At 42.7% G+C, this 18,913-nt stretch overlaps 1 protein-coding gene across 2 annotated transcripts in view; it reads left to right on the forward strand.

Moving 5' to 3' along the window:
* The window catches only part of LOC122646175 (vacuolar protein sorting-associated protein 54, chloroplastic), a 130,514-nt gene that overhangs the window by 48,618 nt on the left and 62,983 nt on the right, over nt 1–18,913 (forward strand). For both annotated transcript variants that reach the window (XM_043839668.1, XM_043839669.1), the window contains exon 8: nt 1,950–2,203. In XM_043839668.1, the coding sequence (XP_043695603.1) occupies nt 1,950–2,203 (254 nt within the window). The remainder of the gene's footprint in view (nt 1–1,949; nt 2,204–18,913) is intronic.

Consider the following 18,913-nt stretch of genomic DNA (forward strand, 5'->3'; position numbering starts at 1 on the left):
TCCTCATTGCTTGCTGCCAATTCTGTCTACACCTCACTGGTTTGCTAATTTCAGTTTATTACATCACTGATCTTAGTAAATTAATACCCTAACATTAACCCTAGCCATCATACCCTAATTCCCATAAAACCCTAAGCCTAATTTAGCCTTTTCCCCTGGTTTTAAGCCCTAAATTGAGTCATCCTTTGATGACAGATTCTGGTTTGGCTTCTAGTTTGAGCAATTCAAATCTAGAATTACATTAAATGACCCATACAGCTCTTTTTTCAAGCAGAATTTGAACTCAGGAGTGTATATATTGTTTTCCTTTCATTGTAAGCATATTTCAATGAGGATCGACTAAATAAATGCAGAGACAGTTGGTTAGGCAGAAGGTCCACTTATGAGACAGGAAATTAAGAAGGAAAACTAATAGGGAAGAAGTTTTTGGATTTTGGGTGGTATGCCCAGAGAGGTTTCTCTTTGCGGGTGGGTTAGAATCCTTTGATTTCAAATATTATATCTCAGCTGTCCATTGCAAACCCTTCTTTATTCTTCTTCCTCTTCTGGTAAAATGCCGGGAAACCTCCATTGAAGTTCCATGAAACCTTAATCTTCAATTCCCTGAAACATTAAGTCTTGAACCTTAAACAATGAAACCTTAAAGCCTGAAACTTGAATAGTCCAACTGCAAACCTTGTTGGCGGTGAAATCACCTAAGAACATAGTTGCTGGAGTTGCAGGTTGCCAGTCTCTGGGGTTTGATTACTGGGCTTTTAGATCTCTGGAATCAGATCTCCTGAGTTGAAGGAGGGGGGAAGGAGGAGGAATATGCCACCCGACAATTTTTTCCAGACTGAAAAGAATCTTTGTTTGGAAAGATCAAAAACATCAGGAATCTCAAAACTCAGTATAATAGATTCAAGCACTGGAAATACCATGCCAAGAATTAGAGAAGTTGAAAGATGCAAAGAAGCGAGAATGGTAAATCGTCCCTTCTTTTTTAATTTGACTGGCAAGTGGCAACAAAAGAAAAGTTAATTGAAAGATACAAAGGAGATATGAAGAAGGATATTAGAAGATGCATACCTCTTCTTAAGTCTTCTAAATTTTTAACTTGTAATAGACAAAAGTGCCAATTAAAATTTGATATTGGGGGTGTTTTGATTTGGAAATTTGCATGCTTGGACAACAGGGAAGTTGTGACATGGTAAAAGGGATTTGGGTCTTCCAATGAATATGATTGTTATAGAAATCCAACAATTCTCTAATTATTTTTAGGCAAAAAATAGTTAATAATGTCATGTTATTATTTGTATTTTCCCTCCTGGTTATCTATGATTGTTTGTGTCCAGTGTTCTACTTGTCTCAGTTGCACGTATTATGATATGTCTCATTTATTTTCTTGTGGTGCATATTACGTTTCCTTTAATGCTTCAAACTTGATTTGATTAATAGTTTAATGAGACATTGGGTCTCCTAGCTGATTTACTTTGTAAGGCAGTAGCTGCTGTATTATTACACTATTAATAGATTTTCTAAGGGTGGATATTATAGATTTGAAATGTTATTATATGATATAAACTAGAGGTTCTAAAAGGACAAGGGGAAGGGCAAAATAACTTGACTTGAATTGCTTAGAAAAATCCACTAGTGCTGGGGTAGTGTATGGTCAATTTCATTTCTATTATTTTATAAAAGCACTTATTTTTAAGAAAATTTAAAATTTCTCAAACATATACTAACTTTAGCAATACAATATGATGAACAATGCTTTAGAGTTCGATGATAATTAATACATAGCTTAGTGTGCACATAAACTCGAAATATTTGGAATGTGTCTCCTGTTGAGTGCTGTTTTTGTGGTTACTAATGTATTTCATGGTATGAATTTTTGAACTTCTACTAGTACACCTTCATTACTATCTTAAGTATGATGTAATGTAATTCTCTTCTTTTAGTGAATGCAGGCACATTTATTGCGGGCTGCTGAAGTGAAAAAAGCCATTGAGTGGATTATGAGCAACCTTGATGATTACTTTGCTGCAGAATCTGTTGCTGCTGCTGTTGCACGTGGTGCAGCAGCTGCAGAAATAGCTCAAGATACTGATGGTCTTCTTAGTTCTCCTGTGCCGTATTCTCTTCAGAGGACTGCTTCTAAGGTTTCATTTCAGGGAAAGTCAAATGATGCTTCAAGTCCGTCAAATATGTCAAGAAATTTCAGGTATTTGTTTTACTTCTGGTCCCTGCATAGTTGTCATGGTGACAAGGCGACCCAAGGCATTGGAGGGGCACCTAGATGATAAGGCGTTTGCCTAGGTGCCATAGGCATGCAGTATATGACTATATGTAATACAACAACGGTAATTTTATATAATTAAATGCTTATATGCAACTTAGAAGCCATATGAATGCAATATGACAATTGTACTTGTAATGACGTAATATGAAAAACCAATATATAATCATATTCATTAGAAAACAAAACAATAAACACAAATCAGCGTAAAGTCGTGAAGTGTCGACAAGGCGTGCTGTCGTCTTTCACCCAAGAAAGAGCCTGGATGCCTAGGCGGTGCCTTGACAATTATGGCCTTATGGATCCCTGTAAACTTACTAATGTATCTAGTATGGTTTGGGTTCCTGGGTTGTAGCGTAAGTATACATTTGTCTCCAACTCTTTTTTGTTCAGTATTTGTTTGAGTGTTCTTTGCTAGTATTAAATAAATGTGTAATCAGGGAGTTAAATCCTTGTGGTCGCTTCAGCATTTACTGTTATGCTTTTTGAAAGGGTTCTTAGACAATTGTGATGGTTAACTCTAGATTGGCTATGATAATCACATGGTCGTGACTGGTCCAACAAGCCAAGGTTGTGCACAAGAAAGAGGTGTTACATTGCCAGGACTCTGTAACCAGGTTAGAGAGAAGGAAGAAAGAAGAGGGAAAGAGGAAGAGAAGAGAAGATACAAGCTTATTCAAGAAGGGGGGACAGCCTGCGGCTAGAGAGTTGAATACTGTGCTGCAGTCTCTCCCTTATATTTATAATATCTCTTCACTAGAATAAAAAAGGATACAAAGACAGTAATACCCCTGTACCCAGGACACTCTACTAAACCAAGTAAATAGAAACGGAAATAGCCTTGGAGGCTGAAATAGACTAAAATACCCCTAGAACAACACTCCCCCTCAAGCTGGAGCATATATATCACCCATGCTCAGCATGTTACACAACAAGAACGAAAACTAGGAGCAAACAAAGACTTTGTGAACACGTCAGCAAGCTGATCTGACAAAGGAACAAAAGGAGTCTTGATTAGCTTCTTCAATACTGCATTCTGAACAAAGTGACAATCCACTTCAATATAGTTGGTCTTTTCGTGAATGACATGATTTTTAGCAATGTAGACAGCTGCTTGGTTGTCACAATACATCTTCATATGTGTTGGCACAGGAAAACAGATCTCAAGAAGTAAAGACCGAACCCACATCAGTTCAGCAGTAGTTTGAGCCATGGCTCTGTATTCTACCTCATCATTGGACTTGGCATTGGTAGTTTGTTTCTTACTACGCCATGTAACCAGGTTACCTCAAACAAAGGTGCAATATCTTGTAGTAGAACGACGATCACTAGCCGATCCTGTCCAATTTGCATCAGAGAACATAACTAACTCCATATGCCTATTGGGATGATATGCCTATTGGGATGATAAATAAGCCCTTTACCAGGAGCACCTTTCAAGTATCGAACGATCCGAATAGCAGCATCCTACTGTGCTTTATGAGGAGATTGCATGAATTAACTGAGGACTCCAACAACAAAGGATATGTCTGGCCTTGTGACTTTGTTTTCAAAGCTTAATAATCTAAGAAGATAAAATAACTGCATAAATCAGAGTAGGAAGAAAGCTTTACACCCATTCGCTTCCCCTTTCCGCCAGCAAGAAGAACGACAGATACACTTTTTTCTTTCACAGACCCCGCATTCTGCAATTAGTCCATGTCGGGAAAGGGAACTTAGCCATATAGAAGAGGGGAAACCAAAAAAAAAAGAAAAGAAAAAAAAAGAAGCTGAATCATGTTTTCGATCCCGCCTCTTCTCTAACCTCGATATTCTCTCCGGATTTTGCAGAGCAGGCGATTCTTGCCTTTTTGCACAATTCAGTTTTCCAGGCTGGTCCAAGCATGTTTCTGCACAGCTAAAGTATACAAAACAGATGATCTAAGTTCCTTCCCGGAATGCCCCCCTCTCCTCTGGCAGCCCCTCTTGCTGCCGGCAGCCCCTCTCCCTGTCCCTCTTCTTCTTGCCCTACCCGTGCTCCCACATCCTCCCCCACTCAGTCCCCCTCATTGAGCCCTGTCTGTGACCTTCGTCCCACCGCTGCCAACTCTTGGAGCTCCATCCTCTCTGGCAACACCCCATCTGCACCTGCCCGACACTCACTTCATTTTGTCCCCCCTACCTCCCTTGATGGCTCCATTGCTGGGTTCTGCTCCAAAGGTTTGCTTGATGACGAAATCTCTAAATGGCAGTGTTGCCTCGTTGGTCACTTCCTTGGTGGTCGTCCCCCTTACCACGTGGTAAAGGCTTCTCTCCTGAAGCAATGGCGAGCTGCTGGTGCTGTGTACATCTATCTGCTTTCCAATGGCGTCTTTATCTTCAGATTCTCCGATGAATCAGACAAAGCCCGTGCTCTAGACGGAGGCCCTTGGCAGATTGGTAAGAAGCAAATTTTTCTTAGGCAGTGGGATCATCGTACTTCCCTCTCACTCTACCTGGTCTTCCATTCCACTTCTGGTGCCCCTCTGGTCTTAGTATCGTCGGATCGACTATTGGCAATCCCCTCTTCTCTGATGAACGCACCATGAGGATGGACCGCCTCTCCTTTGCTCGGATCTGTGTCGAACTCAGCGCTGATGTCCCACCTCCTGATTTCGTCACCATCCTTGAGGAAGACGGTTACTCTTTCACACAATGAGTCCTCTACGAAGGCCTGCCTCCTCACTGCTCCAACTGCAAACTCTTTGGCCAATCTTTGAAGCACTGTGCTCCTAAGACTACCCCAACCGCTCCCCCTCCTGCTTCTGAGTCTTTGATTGAGGTTGGGGCCCTTGGCAATGTTCTTCGTGATGCTTCGCCGTCTGACGAACCGCTGGAAGCTGCGAACTCTGGATCCCTTGTCTCTAAGGCCACCTCAACCGCACCCTCCCATGCTGCTGAGTCTTCGGTTGAGATTGGGGCCCGTGGTATTGTTCTCCGTGATGTTACGCCGCCTGAAGAACCACTAGAAGCTGTCGCTGTTGGAAATGGAGCCTCTCTGCCTTCTTCGGCAGCAGTCAAAAATGGCTCTGATCTTGTGGAGGATGAGGAATCCACCAGGAAGTCCTCCTTGGCTCTGGAAGATAGTGGCTCTCCTTTCCCCTCTCGTGGCCGGAAAAAGCAGAGAAACCGTTGCCGGAAAAACCATAAAGGCCCTGCCGAGGCACCCTCCTATGGCGAGGTTCCCGATGCCTACCTACCTCGCTGTCCTTCTGAAGCAGGACACAACAGATTTGCTGCTTTGTCGAGTCTGGATCCTGACGCCGCTGGAGATGTTGTTACACCGGATCTCCTCGAGCCTTTGAAGTCCTGCAACGCTGATCCTCAGCCTTCCGCTGCAGATCCCTCTGCAAATCACCTTTTGCCTTCGCTTACAAACCCTTCCTCTTTCGTTAATGAAAACCCCAGCCCTTTCCCTGTTGATCAACTATGCCCCCCCTTTTCTAGCTTTCACCTACCCACGACGCGAACCCCAATGCTGTCCCCTCTTTCCACTAATACCCCTTGGACCTTTCCACGTGTTCTCTCTGAAGCCCATCCCTCTCCCCTTGTCTTACCTCACTTAAACCCGAACCACCAACCCACCCACTTAACCCACTTAACCCCCCCAATCGCCTTTGAGCCGGTCCAGCCTAAGTCTGTTGACCCAACCTCAACCCCCCTTTCTGGTTCCAGCTTGGTCTGCTTTCCCCCTTTGAAGGATTATCGCCTCAGGCCCCGTAATGTTCCACCGGGGTCCAGAGTCACCTCCACCTTTGGTTGGCTGCCACCCCCCCTCCCCTCTTATGATCCCTTGGAATATTTGGAATGTCCGTGGGCTAAACGCCCCGGCCAAACAAGCTGAGATTCGTGCCCGTCTCAAATCCTCCAAATCCCCCCTTTGCTGCCTCCTCGAAACCAAGGTGCTCGAGCCCAATTCTTCCAAGATAGCCCATTCTCTCTCCCCCTCTTGGTCCTTCCTCTCCAACTATGACCATTCCCCTTCCGGCCGAATATGGATTCTTTGGGATCCCGCCAAATTTCATATCTCGGTCTCTTCTTCCTCTTCCCAATTAATCCACCTCAGCATTTCCGACCACCTTCACAATCACCTCTTCTTCTTCACTATGGTTTACGCCCTCAATCGTCACCCGGATAGAATTCCTTTATGAGAAGATATCCGATCCATTTCTCTGTCTGTTGGCTCCTCTCCTTGGGGTATCAGTGGTGATTTCAATGTGGTCCGTTTCAATTATAAAAAGTTAGGAGGTTCCCCTATCGACTTCCAAGCCGTCACAGCCTTTAATTCCTGTCTAGATGACTCTGGGCTTAACGACCTTAGGTGGTCGGGTGCTGATCTCTCATGGCGCAACAAGCGCTCTGGCATTGTCAGAGTTGCCTGCAAGCTTGACAGAGTCCTAGTCAATGAACCTTGGCTCTCCTCCCTTCCTTCCTGCTATGCCTTTTTGGACCTTCCTGGTCTTTCAGACCACTCTCCCATTTCTCTTTTTGTCCTCCCCTTTTTATCCTTTGGCTCAAAACCCTTTAAGATGTTCGATATGTGGTCCTCTCACCCTGGCTTCCTCCCTGTTGTCCAAGCCGCTTGGAACATCCCTGTCTTCTCCTTCTCGTCCCCTCTTTTAGCTCTCTCTAAAAAGCTCAAAAATGTCAAGATGGCTCTCAGATCTTGGAATTCTTCCACCTTTGGTAACATCTCATCTCGTGTCTCCTCTTTTCGGGACACCCTCTCCTCCATCCAGCTCCGCCTTCAATCTGACCCCCTCAACCCTTCCCTCGCTGAGGAAGAAGTCCTTGCCGCCTCTGAGCTTTCCTCGTCTCTCTCCCAAGAAGAAAGTTTCCTTAAGCAGAAATCTCGAATCAAATGGCTTGAGCTTGGAGATTCGAACACCGCCTTCTTTCACCGCGCCCTTAAAGCCCGCTCCAACTCCACTTCCATTCTCTCTCTTACCTCCTCTGATGGCTCGGTTCTCTCCTCTGTTGGTGCCATCAAAGCTGAAGCTGTGAACTATTTCACTAGTATTTTTTGCCCCCCTCCCTCCACCCTTCCCCCCCTTCCTGATGACCTGCTCAACAAGTTCATCCCCGCCCACCTCCTCCGCTCCCTCAGCTCCATCCCCTCCGACTCGGAAAGCTCCTCTGCTGTTCGCTCCCATAAGGCTAGCAAAGCTCCGGGCCCTGATGGGTTTAGCATGGGATTCTTCACCACATGCTAGGATCCTGGGACATCATTGGGACCGATCTTATTGCTGCCATTAAGAGCTTCTTCTTCAATCCGAATCAGATTCATGGCATCAATCAATCCTTCCTCTGCCTCATTCCCAAGTTCTCTGGAGCCTCGGCAATGTCTGACTTTAGACCCATCTCCCTCTGTAATCTCCTGTATAAGTTCATTGCTAAAAATTCTTGCCAACCGGCTCAGCCTTGTCATTGTCTCCCTTGTCAGTTCCAATCAATCTGCCTTCATTGCTGGCCGAAGTATCTCGGATAACATCATCCTTTGCCAGGAAATCGTCCGAGGTTTCGACCGCAAATCCCTGCCCCCGTCTGCTCTTTTAAAAATCGACATCCATAAGGCTTTTGATTCCATCCGTTGGGACTTCATCTCTCAAGTCCTCCTCAAGATGTCCTTCTCTCCTATCTTTGTTAACTGGATTTACCATGGCATCTCCACCACTCGCTTCTCTGTGCTTCTGAATGGCAGCCCGGCTGGTTTTTTCCCTTTCCCCTCCTTTGTTGGTATTCGACAAGGTTGTCCCCTTTCCCCTTTTCTCTTTTGCCTTTCCCTAGAAGTCCTCTCTCGTAGCCTCCAATCCAAAACAGACCTCCACCTCATCACCCCCATTCCTAAATGCAAGCCTACCAACCTGACTCACCTTGCCTTCGCTGATGATCTCATGATCTTCTCCAAGGCTGACCCTCTCTCCATTGAGTCCATCATGTCTTCCCTTCACCTTTTCCATGACCTTTCGGGGCTCCGCATCAACCTCCTTAAGTCCCAAATCTTCCTTGCCTGTGTTCTTGGTACCACCAAAACCTCCCTATCCTCCCTCTGTGGCTTCACCATTGGCACCTTACCTGTCCGCTACCTTGGCCTTCCCCTCATCCCTACCAGACTTTCAGCCCACCACTGCTCGCCCATCTTGGATCTCCTTCGCAAGAGGCTTCAGATTTGGAAAGCCAAGCTCTTATCCTATGTAGGTCGGCTTGAGGTGATTAGATCGGTGCTTCAGTCTTACTACATCTTTTGGAGTGGTGTTTTTGGCCTCCCAAAGGCTACTATCAAGGCGGCTGAATCTATTATGTGTGCTTTCCTTTGGAAAGGAGTGGACTCTGCCAGGTTCATTCGTCCCATGAGCTGGGCTTCCCTTTGTGTCCCTGAATCTGAAGGAGGCCTTGGGCTCAGGAGAATTAAAGATGTCAACATTGCTGGATCCATCAAGCTTATCTGGAAGCTCCTCACCAACAAAACTAGCATCTGGACTTCTTGGGTTTATGCTGGGCCTCTCCGTAGGGACTCCATCTGGTCTATTAGCCCAGGGGCTGACTCCTTCTGGGTTTGGCGCAGGATTCTCCAGGTGAGACACTTAGCCAGGGACGCCATTTCTTGCAGGATAGATGATGGTTCGACCACTTTGCTTTGGCTTGATAAATGGCACCCTTCTGGTGTCCTCTCTTCCATTGTGAGCCCCAGAGAGATCTACTCCTCCAGCCTGGACAGATCTGCCCTTGTTGCCTCTATTATCTCCAATGGCTCTTAGTCCCCCCCCTCCTCCCCTCCCCCCCTGGCTGACCTGTGGAGCTCCCTCCCCCCCCCCATCCCCCCTGGGCACTGCGGTAGAGGTGACACCACCCTCTGGCTCCACTCCCCCTCAGGCAGATTCTCCTCTCACTCCGCTTGGGACTTGGTTAGACATAGAGGGACCCCATGTCCTTGGCACAGAGTTGTCTGGTTTAGAGGCCACATCCCCCGCCATAGTCTCACCGCTTGGCACGCCCAAGCAAAGTGCCTTCCCACCCAAGGCTTCCTCATCTATCAGCATATTCAGGTTAACCCCAGTTGCTGTCTCTGTTGGAATGGGTCTGAAGATGCAGATCACCTGTTTTTCGCCTGCCCCTTTGCTTCTTCCATCTGGTCCCGTGTTCTTCGTCACTGTTGGCCAGGTCGGCACTCCCCCCTCCCCCTCAGCAGGGAATGGATTTGGATTGACATGACGTTTGGTGGGAAGACGATTTGTGATTCGGTTGGCAAGATTGCCTTTTGTGCCACTATCTCCCATATCTGGATGGAACGCAACCTCAGAAGATGGACGTCCAACTCCCGCTCTTTCGACATGATTTGGAAGGCCATCTTCTTTGATGTTTCATCTAAGATCAGATCCCTCCCCCCCTCGGATGTGAAGGACACCCCAAGGAACAGGCTCATTGTTGTTGCCTGGGGTCTCCCTCCTTCCATTTTGCGCCCTAGCTAGTTCCTTGCTTCGGTTTTGCCTTTGGGCTTGAATATTCCTTCTTTCTCTTCGTAATTTAATTGTTATTCATCCAAAAAAAAAAAAAAAAAAAAAAAACCTTCAATTTCAATAAAATAGTGGATGGGTTTTGGTATAAAGAATGGGAATGCAAATTGCAAGGCAGGCTTTGAGGCCCAAGGTGGCCCGTTGCTTTATGTATCAAGGTGCCTAGACCTAATATCCTAGTCTTGAGCCCACCACATGTTTATAAATCTTTTTTCATTTTCCCCTTATTAGTTTTTATAATAGAATTTCTACCACCCTTATGTTTTATATGTAGATCTTCCCAACACACACACACACACACACACACACACATATATATATATATATATATATCCCGCTACTGCGGGGTTTGGGGATTTGTCCTCTCACTCACTCTCTCTCTCTCTTTCTCTCTCTCTCTCTCTCACTCTCTCTCTCTCTCTATATATATATATATATATATATATAGACACACGCACACACACATATAAGACGACGCAAACCTGACTAGGCTATAAAATACGGTGCTCTCCTTGGTACCTTCCCTGTACATAGTCATCACCTAACCGCCATGGCGGTTTACCATTGCATTGCCTCGCCTTGCTGCCATGGTGCCATGAGAACCATGTTATAGTCTACTTTGAACTATAGGACGGAAGGATGGTGTGGAACCCTTGGTGAGGTTTATAGTTTATACTTTGCTGGCCCATTTGTATTGTTATGATTTGAATTGGGAGGGGGATTGTGGAATTTAGGACGTTGGTGTAGGAGTAATTCAAACATGGGTCAAAGAACCAGATTTTAGAGATTGTAAAAAGGACCTCCATATGATCTTTATTGACCTAAAAAAAGTTTATGAGGGTCCCTTGAGAGTTAATCTGACAAGTACTAGAAGAGAGAAGTGTTTCAAGTAAGTATGTGGACATAATTAAAGATATGCATGATAGTGCGGTGTCAAGTGTAAGTACCGTGGGGGGGGGGGGGCAAGGTAGTGAATTCCCAATTACAATTGGGGTACATCAAGGATCAGCTTTAAGCCCTGATTTGTTTGCACTTATCATGGATGACATAACTAGAGACATTTAAGATGATGTTCCTTGGTGTATGCTTTTTGCTAATGATATTGTCTTGGTGGATGAGACCAAAGTAGGGATTAGCACCAAGTTGGAGTTATGGAGATTGACCTTGGAATCAAAAGTTTTTAATATAAGTAGAACGACAACGGAGTATATGGTGTGTAACTTTGGTTACACTAGAACGGATAATGAGGTGGTGAAAATTTATGCGAGGGAGATTCTTCAAAGTGATTATTTTAGGTATCTGGGCTCAATCATAAATAAAGATGACGCAGATGGAAAGGTTCAGATTCTGTAATAGAGAGAGAGATCATATCTAGTTTATAGGGAGGTTAGGGATAGGATAAAGGGAGAAGACGAGGTTTGAAGGTCAGATTCTGATCTTGGATGAAGAGAGAAGAAAAGAAGGGGGGATGAGAGGGTATATCATGAGGGAGAGGAGAAGAGATGAGATTGAGAGGGGGAGAGAAAGAAGAGAAGACGTTAAGCAGAGGGGAGGGATAGAAGGTGATCAAGCACACCTGCTGATTTCCAATGAAATCCAATATTCAATTCATTCTTCAAATCTTCCTTTCATTGTTGGATTACATGAATATATAAAGATAATAAAAATGACTCTTGGACTCGAGCATTCATCACCTAGAAGCTAACTCCTCTGAAGCATTAAATTACCTAGAAACTAATACCAAGTAAAAGTAATTACTTACACAAACTTTTGGACTTCTACATAGAAAATTTAAAAGACCCAACTTGAAAACTGAAAAGTCTAATTAAAGCACCTAAAAAAAGAAATCAACTCATTAACTAAGCCTAGAAAAATGAAAAGACACATTGGATTATTAAAAGACACTTTAATAAAATTAAACTCAGATCTGGTGGCTCTTTGGAGTCGACTTCATGGACCCCACCAGCAATAATATTGTAGAGACTAACCCTGGCCAGCTTAACCCACGGCTGGGCTTAATTGGGGCTGGTTCTTGTCCCTGCGGTTTGGGTCTAGTTCTGATGTAGACCAAAACAGCATGAGGGATCTTTTTCAAGCTTGACACTACATCAAAAGAAGGTGATATAGAGGATGATGTTTCACAAAGAATTAAAATAGGATGGATGAAATGGAGAGGTGCGTCCGGAGTGTTGTATGATCGGCTTATTCCTTTAAAACTAAAAGGAAAATTACATAGGGCAATCATACGACTGATTATGATGTATGGTGCGAAATGTTGGGCAGTTAAGAAGCATCATTTAGATAAAGTCAGTGTCGCAGAGATGAGGATGTTAAGATGGATGAGTAGCAAAACTAGGAAGGATAAAGTAAGGAATGTTCATATTAGAGCTGATTTGGGAGTAGCTCCAATACATGATAAGCTACAAGAAAGTCATTTTGAGGTGGCATGGCCATTTTCAATGGAGGCCCTTGGATGCTCCAGTAAGGAGGAGTTATTTGATTCAAATTGAAGGAACTAAAAGAGCCAAGGACAGACCTAAAATGACCTTCGGAGAAGTGGTGAGGAAAGACAAACATAGTTTAGGCCTGGTATCAAGTATGACCTCAAATAGAGCTGATTGGAGGGCAAGGATCTATGTAGCCTACCCCATTTAGTTTGGACAAGGCTGAGTTGTTGTTGTTGTTGGACATGGGTACAACTTGGGCCCTAAAAAACTGAACCAGTGCAAATGTGATCGGCGTATTCCTTTAAAACTAAAAGGAAAATTTTATAGGACAATCATACGACTGATTATGATGTATAGTGTAAATGTTGGGCAGTTAAGAAGCATCATATAGATAAAGTCAGTGTAGCGGAGATGAGGATATTAAGATGGATGAGTGGCAAAACTAGGAAGGATAAAGTAAGGAATGTTAATATTAGAGCTGATTTGGGAGTAGCTCCAATACATGTTAAGCTACGAGAAAGTCATTTGAGGTGGCATGGCCTTTTTCAACGGAGGCCCTTGGATGCTCTAGTATGGAGGAGTGATTTGATTCAAATTGAAGGAACTAAAAGAGCCGGGGACAGACCTAAAATGACCTTAGGAGAAGTAGTGAGGAAAGACAAACATAGCTTAGGCCTGGTATCAAGTATGACTTCAAATAGAGCTGATTGGAGGGCAAGGATCTATGTAGCCTACCCCATTTAGTTGGGATAAGGCTGAGTTTTTGTTGTTGGACATGGGTGCAACTTGGGCCCTAAAAAACTGAACCAGAGCAAAATTTTCCTGTCTTGGGCTGGGATTTAGCCCGTGGGTGGGGTTAAGGTTGAGAAATTTTAGTATGTAGTGGGGTTGGTCTGTGTTGGGGCTGAGGAATCACACCCCGGCCGGCCTGCACCTGATTCACATGCAATCATGCAAGTATAATGAGGTTTTATCATAGTTCGAAAGCTCTCGAGATCTCAAGAATCTCGACCCAAACTCCTTTATATAAGTGCCAGATCTCGAGATCTTGGTGGAAAATCTTGGTATACAGACACCTATCTATGCAAACCTTGGTATACAGACACTTATTTAGGCCAGGAACTAAGACAAACACTTATTTATGCCTAATATCATTTAAGTAAATGTTTTGTATTTGTATTTCATTTACTTGTGTATTTGTATTTCATTTACTTGTGTATTTGTATTTCATTTACTTAAGATATTATTCATAAATAAGCAAATACCCCCTATTTGAATACAATAAAAATATTAAAAAATAAAATTCCCAAAGGAAAAAAAGTCAACCCCCCAGTTCAAGAACAAAAACTGGATTTTCGGCAATAGGTGCAATTTCCAATTTTCTAATGCTGGGGTTTTTCTCAAATCTAAAAATACCATAAATCTTAATATGGTAAAACATTGCTAAAAACCAAAAGTGCGGTAAAATATTCATTTGTTTTGATATCCAAGAAAATATTTTCATTCAGAGCAATTTTGACAGCATTCGTGCACACCAAATTAAGTTTGACTAATACATAACTCCTATTTGGACTTTTTTTTGGGAAAATCTGATAGTGCCATTGTGTTTAAATGGCCTAAAATAGGCTGAATACCAAGTTGTAGACCCAAACTAGGTCTAAAACCCAGCGAGTTGAGGCTTCGAGTTGGAAAAAAAAAATGCACCAACTCGGCGAGATCTCGACTCGACTCGGTTTTTCAAGGGACCAAGTTGGTACCGAGTTCCGAGTTTTAGTACCTTGGGTTTTATAGATATAATGATATTAGTAAAAACCAAATGTGATTGTGTTTTCCAATGGCAAAACCTGTAGGCGCCATTCCAGGGTTTGAATATTTGGGCTGGTATGGGTTTAGATTCCCAGCCCAAGGTCGGGCCTGCTGGGACTTGGGCTGGGGATAAGTGCCCCCAGCTGGGCCTGCAATTCCAAAATCTCCAGCCCAGCCTGCCCAAGTTGCACCCCTCCATCTTGCTGCCTTTGTTGGATTGCCACTTAAGATGTTGACCCCCTCTTCTTTGGCTGCCTCTTTCTCCTCCTTAATTTGGAATGACCTCCTTTCTAGATGCTGGCCTTAGAGAAGAAGTATTTTCTCTTCGAGCGTGAATGATTTGGGTTGACATGTCCTTTGGAGGTAATTCAGTTTGTGATCGTGTCGGAAAGCTTGCAATCGACACCACTATTTATCACATTTGGATGGAGCTCAACCTCAGAAGCTGGACATCTAAATCTAGATATTTCCAGCAGATTTGGGACACCATTCTCTTTGATGTTAGAAACAGGTTGCCTGGGTCCTTCTCTAGATTTGCTGACTCTCCTAGGGATAGGCTCATTGTTGCCTCTTGGGGTCTCCCTACTCGTTAGTGTGTGTGTGGCTTTGTATTACTGTATTAGCTTTTTGTTTGTTTCTTTTCCCCCTTCTAGGGGGCCCTCTGTGTCTCTTTCTTCAATAGTGAGATTATCCGATTCAGCAGATAGCTTTTTCCAAAAAGAGATCGTAAGGATCAAGCTTCAATTGTACACATTATATCTGATCTGGAGAAATCATAGTACTAAAACTCGGGTCTCGGTACCAACTCGGTCCTTGAAAAAACCGAGCCAAGTCGAGCTGAGATCTCGCCGAGTTGGTGCATTTTTTTTTTTTCCAACTCAAAGCCTCAACTTGGTGGGTTTTAGACCTAGTTTGGGTTTGAAACTTGGTATTCAGTCTGTTTTAGGCCATTTAAACACAATGACACTATTGGATTTTGCAAAAACAAAGTCCAAATACGAGTCTCAATTTGGACCATAGGTTGGTAGGCGATGACGTACTAAAATACCCTACTCTACACATAATTTAGTAATAGAAAGCAAGCAAAACATTCAATTAATAGCTAAACAACTTAAATAAGCAAAAGTGGAGTTGAATCTTCAAATGTGCAAACGAATCTTGCAAAAGTGGAGTTGAAAAATCTTCAAATTTGTGATCAATCTTGCAAAAGTGGAGTTGAATCTTCAAATGTGCAGCTGAAACACAGTTCAAGGCTTGAAATCCATCCAAAAATGATGTAACATAGTAGTTTTGGGAAGAAGAGAGAATTTTGGGGGTTTTGGACAGAACTCGTCGAGATATGGTGAGTTCTGTCGAGTTAGGTGGGGTATTTAAGTGGTAGATGGGTAAAAATATGGGCCGAAACTGAGATCCGATATCTCGCTGATATCTCGATATCGGCGAGATTTTGCACTTTTGAGACTCGCCTCTAGTCTCGTCTTGGGTCTTCAAAAAACCGAGAAACTCGGTGAGATCTCGCGAGTTCTCGAACTCTAGGAGAAATTAGGAAAACGGGATTTACTTTGTAGTTTAGTTAGAATCATGTTTTAAGTCTGTTTCTTTCATTATTTTAGTTTCCTAGTCAGTTTATGTTACCTTATTAGTTAAGGGTTGGGTTAGACATTTCCTTTTTAGTGTTTGAGTATGTTTTTGAGTCTTCTGTATAAGTTTGTAAGGGGCTACAGCCTTGTACACGAATTTCAGTAATGAAATTGAGGAAAAAAGACAGCATTGTGCTTTGCTCTGTGAGAGAGTATGGTGAGATGCCATTGGTGAGAGAAGACCATGTGATGCAGACCCAAGTCTCCATGACCTGAAGAAGCCCCCTTGATCATAGGGTTTTAGTAGGAGCCTTAATATAGTTTATTTCAGTTCTATATTTAGTTTTTTTTAGCAGCCTTAAGGACTTAATCCTTTTGGCTGAGATTGTTTTATTCTTATTGGTTCCTAGGGTATCTTTTATTTCAGCTGTTTTAAGTGATCTAATCCTATTGGTTGTTAGGGGATTTGATCCTATTGGTTGTTAGGGAATATTTAAGTTGTCTTAAGTTATTAAGGGTAGTTAGGTCTTTTCTCTTTTAAGTGTTTTAACTTCAGATTTAAACCTCCACGATTTCTGATGGAGGAGTTTGAATTGTAATCTGATTTGGCCCTTAGGCTCTTATTAATAAGAGATCGTGGGAGAGGCTCCCCCACCAGTTTTATGTTTAACAAAATCGATGCTTGCTGCCTTTGTCTGCTGCTGCTGTTCTCTCCAGTGAGATCTAGTCTTGTGAGTCATATCAAGACCCCCCTTGTGAGTTACATCAAGGAGTGAAGGGCGGGTGGATTCTCAGTGACTCCTTGCGTCTTTCAAGTACCGGGAGGATCTTCAATCATCGTCTTCAAGCTATTACTGCTGCTGCCATTGAAGAACCTGCAACTCTAGTAAGTTGTTTATTATTTTCAGTCATCCCCTTCTTCTTCTTACCATCTAACCTAAGCCTACACCATCCCAGTCCATCTCCATTATCCCTAACTCCATTAAACCCTAATTCTATTGGTTTAGTTAGAATCATGTTTTGGGTCAGTTTTTTTCATTATTTTAGTTTCCTAGTCTGTTTATGTTACCTAATTAGTTAATGATTAGATTAGGCCTTTCTTTTTTAGTGTTTGAGTTTGTTTTTGAGCCTTCTATTACACAAATTTCATTAATGAAATTGAGGGAGAAAAAAAATATAGCATTGTGGTTTTTGCTTTGTGATAGTGTATGGTGAGATGCCATTGGTGAGAGACCAAATTACGGTGAGAGGTCGTGGGTGAGAGACCCGAGTCAGAGAGAGATTACCCTATCTTCTTCTTCCCTTCTTTGATTTCTTATTTTTTATTTTACTGTTCTGAAATTTCTGGCAAATTTGAGAATCGATTGAAGTATTTACTGATGTTGGACCTGAAGTTTGCGATCCTCTTGTGGACTGGTTATCACTTGTGACTGGTCTACATTAATTTCGCCAATTTGAACTCATTTTAACTCGAAGTTTGTCACTTTGTAAGAAGAAATTTCTATCATTTTGTTTCGCTCATTTGGACAAAATATTGTGTTCTTTGTATTTCACATGTGGTTTCGTTTCGTGGTCCATTGAAACTGATATATTTCACCAAATTTTGACCGTTTCGTTGAAATTTTAAACATTTCTATGAGGAGTTGACCTCACATATTTTATTTTTCTCTCTTAATTATTTCATTGCTGAATGCTATGGAAATATTTCTTGGGTATGTTTGGAGTTTCCTGGACATGGCCTGGGGATCTGAAAGGGGTTTGTTTCGTGGAATGTACTCCTTATTCCATCTTCTGGGGGTTTTGGAAAGAAGGAATCATAAGGGTATTTGAAGATTACTCGAGTTCTTTCCTAAAAAATTGTGCTGACATCAGCTCTTATTCAGTTATTTGATTGGGCTTTGGCATACACTCAGTTCAAAGGTATTTCATGGGGAATCATTTTCTGCTGATCGGTTTCCTTGCTTGAAGATTGAATTTTTTACATGTGTAAAAGGCTATACTTTCTGTTCTTATCAAGTTCGTTCCTTTTGGTAATGATTCAGATATGCTTGTAAACTTTTTGTGCTTATATAAGAAAGAAACTCTATTGTTGCTGGTAAGAAGTTCAACAACATCCAAGCCTTATCCAAACTTAATGGGGACGGCTATATGGATCCAATAAGAGACAAATTATTAAAAAAGAACTCTAGGGGGGGGGGGGGAACAACATGGATGTCGATAGATAAAATTAAAGAAGTAAAAAGGGGGGGGGGGGGACATACCACATCGACACAAACTCTAGGGCATCGACCCTTCTTAGCTACGAACTGCTTCTTAACTACTCAACATTCTGCTCTAGGTCCCGAAGAGGTGTGAATACAAAACAGCATCACAACAACAAAGATCAGCTAAATGGGGTCAACTGCATGGATCTTGGATCTCCAATCAGCTCTATTTGAGGTCATACTAGGAGTAAGGCCTAAACTAATCATGTCTTTCTTCACCACTTCTCCTAAGTTTATCTTAGGCCTGTCTCTGGTTCTTTTGGTTCCCTCAATCCGTCTCCATGTCGCTCTTCCGAACTGGGGCCTTTGAAGGCCTCCGTTGGATATGGCCATACCACCTCAATCGACTCTCTCTAAGTTTCTCATGTATCGGAGCTACTCCCAACCCAGCTCTAATATGATCATTTCTTACTTTATCCTTCCTAGTTTTACCACTCATCCATCTCAACATCCTCATCTCTGCAACTCAAAGTTTATTTATATGGCACTTCTTCACAACCCAACATTCTGACCCGTACATTATGGCCGGTCTATGACAGTCCTATAAAATTTTCTTTTAAGCTTTAAAGGGATACGTCGATCATACAGAACTTCGGTCGCCCCTCTCCACTTCATCCACCCTATTTTAATCCTTTGGGGAACATCGTCATCTATGTCGCCTTTCTTGTTCACGATTAATCCCGGATATCTAAAGTGATCACTTTGCGGCATCTCCTCCTCCTTAATATTACCATTTCATTATCTGACTCAGAGTTGCTAAAGTTACACATCATGTATTCAGTCTTAGTTCTACTTATCTTCAGACCTTTTGATTCCAAGGTTGATCTCCATAGTTCTACTTTGGTGTTAATCCTTGCTTTTGTCTCATCTACCAAAACAATTTCATCTGCAAAGATCATACACCATGGGACCTCCCCTTGTATGCTTCTAGTTAAGTCATCCATTATAAGTGCAAACAAGTAAGGGCTGAAGGCTGATGCTTGGTGTAACTCCAAGTTTATTTATA

This window comes from Telopea speciosissima, chromosome 11, assembly GCF_018873765.1.
Source record: "Telopea speciosissima isolate NSW1024214 ecotype Mountain lineage chromosome 11, Tspe_v1, whole genome shotgun sequence".
Classification (NCBI taxonomy): Eukaryota; Viridiplantae; Streptophyta; class Magnoliopsida; order Proteales; family Proteaceae; genus Telopea; species Telopea speciosissima.